A 9,592-nucleotide genomic window follows, 5' to 3' on the forward strand; every position below is an offset into this window, starting at 1 on the left:
GCGGCGGGTGGGCAGGAGTGTGCGGGAGGGAGACACAGATCCCGGTTTGCGCAAACTGAGGCCCTGGTCCCATCTGCCCGGAGCTCAGGGACTAGCCCGGATCTGCGGTCAGAGAGCGGCTGGCTTCCCAGAGCTCATTTGTGGCCCTGCTCTCCCTCCTGGGACAGGCATTGTGGATTGCCTTTGGAGCCAGGTCCCTTGCGGGCCTGGCGGGGACAGACTGTTTGTTGGACACCTGGTCTTGTTGGGGAACCATGTCAAGTGCTAGAGTGAAGAGAAATACGGGAGCCTGTGGTAGGGGACACTTCATCTGCATTGGGGCTCACAGTGGACTTCCTGGAGGAGGAGGCGCTCCTCTGAGTCTTGAGGGCCAGTGGGGTGAGGGGGGTGTGTGTTTCAGCCAGAGGGAGCAGCTTGGGGCAGGAACCCTGGGCCTGGAGTTGGGGGTGGAGGTTCATCTCAACTTGGAGTGGGGGGTGCCCCAAGCCAAACTACTTGGGGTCAAGGGCCACTCCTGCCGATCACTCTGTGGTGTTCTTCTGCAGATGTGGATGAATGTGCCCAGGGGCTGGATAACTGCCACGCCAATGCCCTGTGCCAGAACACACCCACCTCCTACAAGTGCTCCTGCAAGCCTGGCTTCCAGGGGGAGGGCAGGCAGTGCCAGGGTAAGTGGCCAGGGCCAGAGGTGGGTGGGTGGGCCAGCCGGGCAAGTGGCTCACCCCCTTGCTTCTCCGAGTGGCTGCTCATGCTGTTCAAAGTTCTACCCCTCCCCCACAATCACGTCCACCTTGCCGCCACTGCCCAGGATGCATTTCAGAGTCCTAGGGGCCTGGGAACGTTCGCTCTTCAGAGGAGCTGGCCGCGACACCCTTTTGTCTGCCTTTGACTCCTTCCCTATATCCAGCTTCTGACAAGGAAAGCGGATGTGTCTCTTGGTCCTATTCCGTTTGGGAAGAGAACGTACCCAGTGCGACCGACCAGGAGAGCACAGCTGCCAGTGCAGGGCCCGCCCTGCTCCTCTGGGACCCCGGCGCACCCTTCCCCAGAGCCTTGTGTGTTGAAGTCCTGCCCTCTCCTGCCGCTGGCAGCTCCCTCTTGTCTGTGACTTGGAGCCCTTTGGCATGTGACCCGCCAGGCTACAGAGCTATACGAAAGGTCTGTTTTGCAGGGATCTGAAAATTGGCCCTGGGAAAATGTGTACAGTGGGTGATGTTCAGCCCTTCGTGTTGTAGAGTTTGAAGCCGGAAGTCTGGACTTGGCCGTTTACATTCCTGGACCACTGGTGCCACGGAGTCCCAAGGCCTAGGGGGCCGATGTTCCGGGGATGGCAATCAGGGCATGTCGGAAGCAGCAGGACTTCTCAGGGATCTGGGCCAGTCTCGTCACTCATTTTATAGTTGGGGACACGGAGGCTCGGGGGTATTAGGACCAGGATCATACGCTTAGTTGGCTGATGATGGAAAGTCAGGTTTCTACCCCAGCTCTGACCCCACACCCCTCCTACTCCCTCAGCTTCCTGGTGTCCCCCTGCTTGGAGGAGAGAGCTTAATGTGCAGCGTTGTGTAGAGCAGGAAGAAGTCTAAAGTGAATCCAACTCCTCTCTGTACAAATCCCTCCTTACCTCTGGACCCTACCTGGACAAGCGTGCGCCTGGTCCCTGTGACCCCAAGTTTTCTGTTCTTTGCAACTCTGATGGGAAGTGAGTTTCAAATACTCAAACTTTAGTGTTCTAAGAGATAAATCACAAGGGGATGGCTTTAACCCGCAGACGTTTGTTCTCTCACCGTTTAGGAAGTAGGAGAAGGTGTTCTTTGTGTGTCTGTTCTTGGGGAAGGTCCTTGTCTCCTTTCAACAGCTGTGGGTCTAGTGTTCCGTGGAGGTCTTCCTGTGTCACTCTGTCCCCGGTCTAGGAGGTCCTCAGCGCAGGCAAGCCTAGTCCCAAGGCTGTGCTCCACTCCAGGTTCTGTCTTGGCGGTAGTAGGCTCCTTCTCTACTCACTTCTCTCTCCGTTTTCCTCTTGTCCTGGTGGTGTACTGGGCTATGCATTGGGTTGTTAAGGCTAGCAGTTCAAACCCACCAGTCACTCCATGTGAGAAAAATGAGACTGTCTGCTCCCATCTCCGATACCTAAAGGGGGCAGTTGCAATAAGCCAGAATGGACACAGTGACACAAATGGACGGTTTAGTTTTTGATTTCAGATTAAAGGTGATGCAGGCCATACCACAGAGAAAGCCCCCTGCCAGCAGATCCAATGAGGAGCTGAGGAGGGGTGATGTATACATACCACCCTAATCCCCTTCATTGATTGGCTGATTGCTTCAGAGGGTTGATCGCTTCATGATGATGAAGGCTGATCGCGTCATGAGGAAGACATCATTCCGTAATTGCCAAATGGCATCATTACCTAGCTAGCACACCACATGGCCCAGCTAAGTTGAAATACATTTTCGGGTACACAATTTAATCGGTGACATCTAGCGAGTAAGAAAGTTCCCTCCAAACACTTCACATGATTCTGTAACTTCTTTAGGTCAAGAGAGAAGCATTTAGTAAACATAAATTTGGTGCCATTTGATGGCCTAGTGATCGCCTCCTGATATTTCACAGCGATCTGTTTGATAGGATGACCTCTCTGCCATAAAGAGTCCTCGGTATTGGAACAGTGGGGCCTGGTACATGGCAGCCACGTTCTTGGTTTTGATTAAATTTGAATCAACTTTCTTGGCTCTGAATAAACAAATGTGCAAGATGGGCTTAATCACTAGAACCGTGACAAAGGTCTTCTCTAGCAAACGGACCAACCCACACATAAAATATCTACATATAGATATTATCTACATATAAATATCTACATATAGAATGTATGGCTGGTCAGCTAGCCGGGTGACTGTCTGATGTTCTTGCAGCATCCTCTCCTTGTCTCTTAGGTCAACTGAGACACATGAGCATTTCAAAATGAATTTTATTAAAAAGGAAGGGAAGACTAAAAGAAAATACAGATAACAAATATGAATAACAGATGGGATTGCAGTGGATAAATCTGGGTCGCCTGGTACTTAAAGACACCGCAGGGGTGGGGAGTGGGTGGGCAGGCACATCATTCAGGAAGCTCACCTTTCTGTGTGGAGAGAAAAGTTCTTCTCTTTCCGAGCAGGAGAGCGGTCAGGGTCATAGCCAATGAGGTGAATGGCTCATCTGTGAAGTCCTTGTGTTGCTCCAAGTTCACATTCACCAGAGACAGGCAGTCCTCTCTCTCTGCCATGGGAAGCCCAAGGGCCATGTCCTCCAGAAACGTCTCTCTGCCCAGCCTTCTAGACAACACCCGTGCCATATGAAATAGCCTATCTGGAGGGCTGCATTCACATGTTAGTGCCATGCTTGAGATAAGAACATTCACTCTTTTTCGGTTTCTTTTTATTTAGTTATTTATTTTAAAATATCATTTTATTGGGGGCTCATACAACTAATATCGCAATCCATCCATCCATTATGTCAAGCACATTTGTACATTTGTTGCCATCATCATTCTCAAAACATTTTCTTTATACTTGAGCCCTTGGTATCAGCTCCTCATTTTTTCTCCTCCCTCACCCACCCTCCCTCCCTCACAAACTCTTGATAATTTATAAATTATTATTTTTCCATGTCTTACTCTGTCTGACGTCTCCCTTCACCCACTTTTCTGTTGTCTGTCCCCCAGGGAGGGGGTTATATTGTAGATCATTGTGATCAGTTCCCCATTTCTCCCCCACCTTCCCCTCCTGGTATCTCTACTCTCATTATTGGTCCTAGAGGGTTTATCTGTCCTGGATTCCCTGTGTTTCCAGCTCTGATCTGTACCAGGTACACACTCTGGTCTAGCCGGATTTGTAAGGTAGAATTGGCATCATGATAGTGGGGGCGGGGGAAACATTTAAGAACTAGAGGAAAGTTGTATGTTTCATCAGTGCTACCCTGCACCCTGACTGACTCGTCTCCTCCCCACGACCCTTCTGTAAGAGGATGTCCAGTTGCCTACAGATGGGCTCTGGGTCTCCACTCTGCACTCCCCCTCATTCACAAAGATAGGATTTTTGAATATTCACTTTTCTATCTGCTCCAGTCGCTGGGTACTCTCTGGAGGCAGAAGTGGGCCATCATTTCGCTTAGATTCAGTTACTTTTAGTAAAGAATGTTCAATGGCAAATGGCAAGACTTTCATTCCTCTTGGCTTTTGGATTTAGTACATAACAAGTGAAAGTGAACTGCATCCAGTTTATAGTTGAAAACTCTACTATTTAGTTTCACATAACTAATTGATGGGATTTGTTGCTCCACATATTTAAATTTGCTTAAAAGCAGTATAAAAATAAACCAAAACAAACTCACTACCATTGAGTTGATTTGGATTCACAGCGACCCTATACGACAGGGTAGAACTGCCCCTATGAGTTTCCGAGACAGTGACTCTTATGGGAGTAGAAAGCCCTCTCTTTGTCCTGTGGAACTGACTGGTGGTTTCAAACTGCTGATCTTATGGTTAGTAGCCAATGCGTTGTAACTACTCTACCACCAGGACCTCCTAAAAAGCAATACACAATTGTAATAAAAGTCAAATATTACAAAATATAGACTAGAAAAGTAACAAGCTTCCTATCTTTTTATCCACAGGTAATCACTGTTAACAGTTTACTAATCCTGGTATGAGTGGATTTTAGGAATACTTGTAGTATTTATGATCCTGGAAGGCAGGGCGTCCCTGCTTTGCTTGGATTTCTTGGTTCAGGAATCCCAAATTGGACATTTGTTCCATAAGGAAAAGGAGAGACAGTGAAGGCTACAAGATTTAAAAAGTCCATCTTCCAAGGTGTAACCCCTCTATCTGGGTTCGTGGAGCCCTTTGGTATTCACCTGGTTAATATGGTGTCCCTCATTACAGAATTATTATTTTTACTCCCTTTGGAGCAGATACATGTCTTGGGGGAGATATTGTGAAATTATGCCAATATCCTTTTACTCTTAAAACCTTCATCCCCTGACAAAGGTGGCATCCGTCTGTGGATCTTGTGCAGCAGTCGTCAGTGTGGTGTGCGCTGAGCTGTGCTTTTGTATTTCTCTCTTTCATTCGACCTCAATGACTCACAGGGAGGGCCTTTGAGCTTGTGCGTGAAACCACGCCCTCTCCCCTTCCTCAGTATTTCGGTACCTGTGTTAGGCTACCTTTCCCCCAGAAACGTAAAAACCAGCATAGCACTTTCAAAAATACCTCGCAGGAGGAGGGCATGATGGGTAAACAAATGTACAAGGGTAGAAAGTAGGTGTGTGATATTTGCACAAAACTCTGACAGTTAAAATTCTGTTAGGAACAGCTCTCCCTTTTCATACATACATGTATGCTGCATGCATCCATACATCCACAGACAGACAGACAGCTGAGAGGGCTTCAGAACGTTTGAGGAAGGATTCCATTAACTTTCAGTTCCATTTTTCCATGAGTTCTTGAAGCTCCCTCGTACTTCAGTGTGTTACTCTTGAGTCAGTTCCGACTCCTAGCGACCCTGCAGGACAGCTGTACGTTTTTTAAGACCTTCTTTATTGTGAACGGAGTGAAGATTTACAGAGAATATCCGTTTTCCACTCAGCAGCTCATACACATTTTGTTTCATGTCACTGATTGCAATCCCCACAATGTACCATCATTACATGCTCTACTTCCTCCATGTGTTTCCTCTTTCCGCTCTTCCTTCTTTCCTAACCCTTCTGAACTGTGTCCTGAGGTAACTGCTGCCCATTGGATCTCAGTGGGTTGATTATTTGAAGGATGGTGTGCTTCCCTAGGGTTATTATTTCCCCACAGACCTGTCTATGGTTTGGCTGAAAATTCAGCCCTGGAAGGAGTTCACTTCCAGCTTCGAAGGGTGACTAAGGATCATGGTCTTAGAGGCTTCGCCAAAGTCTCTATCCAACCAGAAAGTCTGATCTTTTTTTATGATTTTGTGTCTTATTCTGATTTTCCCCCACTCGACCTCAGACTTCTTACTGTGATCCCTTTCAAGGCATTTGGCAGTGGCAGCGAGGCTCCATCTAGCTCTCCTCTTCTCAGAGCTGTGGGGACCGGGCTGTGTGCGGTCCATTCATCCACTGGATTCTGTGCATCTTTGAGTTTTGTCCTTCTCCTTTGCTCCAGATGGGGAAAGACCAATAGTCGCATCTTAGAGGACTGTTCGTAAGCATTTAAGGTCCCAGTTGCTACTCATCAAAGTAGGATGTAGAAAACTGTCCTGGTGGATTAAATTGTGTCAAGGCTCTAGTCTTTACGAAAGCAGATGTGGTCACATCTTTTGCCCATGGAGTAGCTGGTAGGTTCGAATGGCTGGCCTTTCAGTTAGCAGGTAAGTACTTAACCACAGTGCAACCAGCACTCCGGCATCCATCCATCCATCCATGCATCCATCCATCCAATGAGACTTATAGGTATTTATTCTATTCTATTTATACTTATTTTTAAAACTTTGTCTAACTGAAAAGTGGATGAAGGGAGACGTCGGACAGGGCAAGATATGACAAAATACCCATTTATAAACTAACAAGGGCTCATGCGGGAGGGGGGAGCGGGGAGGGAGGGGAAAAATGAGGACCTAATGTCAGGGGTTTAAATGGAGAGAAAATGTTTTGAGAAACGATGTACAAATGCGCTTTACACAATTGATGTGTGTATGGATTGGGATAACAGTTGTATGAGCCCCTAATAAAATGTTAAAAAGGAAAAAAACAAACAAACAAACAAAAACTTTGTCTAAAATTGTTTCAACTTTGATCATTGGAAACTCTGGTGCCCTTTTGATATGCATGCATCCTTTTTTTTTTTTTTTTTTGAGAAATTCCTAATTTACTTGCACCACAATGTATTCCAGACTCATACTTTCCCCTTCTCATTTCTGGAATCAACCACTTTCCAGATAAAGATCTAGCTGTCAGGTGTGGCTTCTGGGGTGTCATTGCACCTAGGGTTTCTCAAGAAAGCTATGTATATCCCTTAATCCACACATATACACATAGCTATATTCATGTATTTAAATGATTTTTTGAAATTAAGTGGGAAAATTTACATGTCAGCCTATCAGTTCTGCTTTCAACAGTTCAAACCATCCCCTGTCCTGTCCTGCCCTGCCCCAACACCTGATTCCTCTTCATCTTTTGATGGACCTCTTTGCTCCTTCGCACGCGAGTCTCTGCCTGTCAACCTCCTCTCTGTTGGATCATCTCCCGCCTTTCCCTCCCTCGCTTGGGAACTGCTGGGTACGCAAGTCCTTTGTTTTGTTTTCTATCTTCACAGTAGTTGTCTCAGATAGTTTGTCATTTTGTGATAAACTCCACTCAGCATAATGTTGTCCAGTTCCATCCATGTTGGGAAGAGCTTCCTTGTTGTTTTTCAGTGATGTATAGTATTCCATTGTGTGTCTGTATCACCGTTTCTTTGTCCATTCTTCTACTATTGGACTTTGGCCCTGTTTCAACATGCTTACTGTTGTGAACAGTGTTTATATGAGCACAGGCGTGTGCATGTCTGTTTACATTATGGCTCTTATCTAGGGCATATACTCAGCAGAGGTCTTGCTGGACCACATGGAATTTCTATTCTCAGTTGTTTGAGGTAGCACCATATTGCTTTCCACAGTGGTTGTAAAAGCTGTGTTTATTTCTATATATACTTACCTAGACTTGGAATCAGGAATACTACTATATGTCCACAAGTTACACTAATACTCTTGACTCCGAGTCAATACCACAAGGTTATTATAACGTCTCCTTTCCTTATTTATACCTTCTTTGATAGTGATACACTTGGCTTTCATTATCTACAATATATTTACTACTTGTTTATTCCTGGTATATACACATTACATCTATAAATTTCAGAAAACATAATTTTGTGAGAAATAGATTTTCTAACTGGAGTAGAGTATTGCTATATAATTATTTTTGCATTTAGCCTACAGTTTCTGGTGAAGATGTTCTTGTTTGAGATTACTTTGAAAACGTCCGTGCTGTGACGTCATCTCTGACTCAGGGCCGCCGTTTTCGACGGCTGAGTTTTCCGAAGGGGGCGCTCTGGGTTGCCTCCAGTCTCCAGCCTTCCGGTTACAGCCGAGCACAGGCGTGGTTTGTGAGCCCAGGGACTTCTCAAGTTTATCCAGGTCAGGGCTGTTCTTGCCCCATCCTTTTCAGGATAGTTAAGAGATTTGTTTATAATGCATTTGTTTCTCTGTTTCATCTTCTTGTGCCCCTACTCCTACGTCTTGGTTGATTTGATGTAGATTTGTTAAGCATACTATGATCTAAGAGTGAAAACTACATGCAGCGATAGACTCAGAAGGTTGCTCCTTCATCATTCTTATTACCTTGTTCCCAATCCCCTTCCTGGGCTGCTGCAGGTAACCACTCACATTAATTTCTGGTTTATCATTCTTTTATTTTTTAATTAAAGAGTTTTTAAATTATTTTGTATCACCCATATAGTTGTTTTGCATAATTAAGCTGTACATTTATTTCATGTCTTCTTTTTAACAACTCTATTGATACATAATTTAAATAACCTATACCAAACCAAACCAAATTCACTGCCATTGAGCCTATGCTGACTCATAGTGACCCCCCTGTGGGTTTCCAAGACTAATTAAAAAAAAAACTTTTATTTGGGGCTCTTACATCTCTTACCACAATCCATACATTCCTCCAGTGTCTCAAGCATATTTGCATATATGCCGCCATCATCATTTTCAAAGCATTCTCTTCCTCTTGAGCCCCTGATATCAGCTCCCTATTTCTTTCCCCTACCTCCTCTGGCCGCCCTTCCTCACGAACCCTTGATAAGTTGTAGATTATTATTTCCATATCTTACATTGTCCTCTGTCACCCCTCACCCACTTCTCTGTTATTCATCCCCCTGGGAGGGGGTTCTAGATTGATTCTTGTGATTGGTTCCCCCTTTCTCCCCCCACCCTCCCCTAATCCTCCTGGTATCTCTACTCTCATTGTTCGCCCTGGGGTGTTTATCGATCCTGGATTCCCTGTGTTGCGGGCTCTTATCTGTAGCAGTGTGCATATTCTGGTCTAATCCGATTTTTAAGGTAGAATTGAGGTCATGATAGTGGGGTGAAGGAAGCACCAAAGAACTAGAGGAAAGTTGTGTGTTTCATTGGTGCTATACTGCCCCCCTGACTGGCTCATCTCTTCCCTGTGACCCCTCTGTGAGGGAATGCCCAATTGGCTACAGATGGACATTGGGTCTCCACTCCATGCCACCCCCTCCATTCACGTTGGGTATAGTTTTATTCAGGCAAGACTGTAATTGTTAATGGGAGGAGAAAGCCCAATCTTTTTCCCGAGGAGTAGCTGGTGGTTTTGAACTGCCCACCATGAGGATCATAGCCCAGTGTGTGACCACTATACCACCAGGGCTCCCAAATGACATAAAAGTCACCTAGTTTTTAAAAATCATTTTATTAGGGGCTCATACAACTCTTATCACAATCCATACATACATCAATTGTGTAAAGTGCATTTTTACATTCATTGCCCTCATCATTCTCAAAACATTTCCTCTCC

The 9,592-nt window shown here is 45.7% G+C and overlaps 1 protein-coding gene across 1 annotated transcript in view; it reads left to right on the top strand.

Moving 5' to 3' along the window:
* Positions 1-254: 254 nt before the first annotated feature.
* Positions 255-9,592, top strand: part of SCUBE2 (signal peptide, CUB domain and EGF like domain containing 2) — an 84,558-nt gene continuing 75,220 nt past the window's right edge. The window contains exons 1-2 of the mRNA XM_030885821.2: positions 255-294; positions 546-668. Coding sequence (XP_030741681.1) covers positions 255-294; positions 546-668 — 163 coding nt within the window. The remainder of the gene's footprint in view (positions 295-545; positions 669-9,592) is intronic.

This window comes from Echinops telfairi, unplaced genomic scaffold (assembly GCF_000313985.2).
Source record: "Echinops telfairi isolate 266 unplaced genomic scaffold, ASM31398v2 ScPeMD7_60;HRSCAF=208, whole genome shotgun sequence".
Taxonomy (NCBI): domain Eukaryota; kingdom Metazoa; phylum Chordata; class Mammalia; order Afrosoricida; family Tenrecidae; genus Echinops; species Echinops telfairi.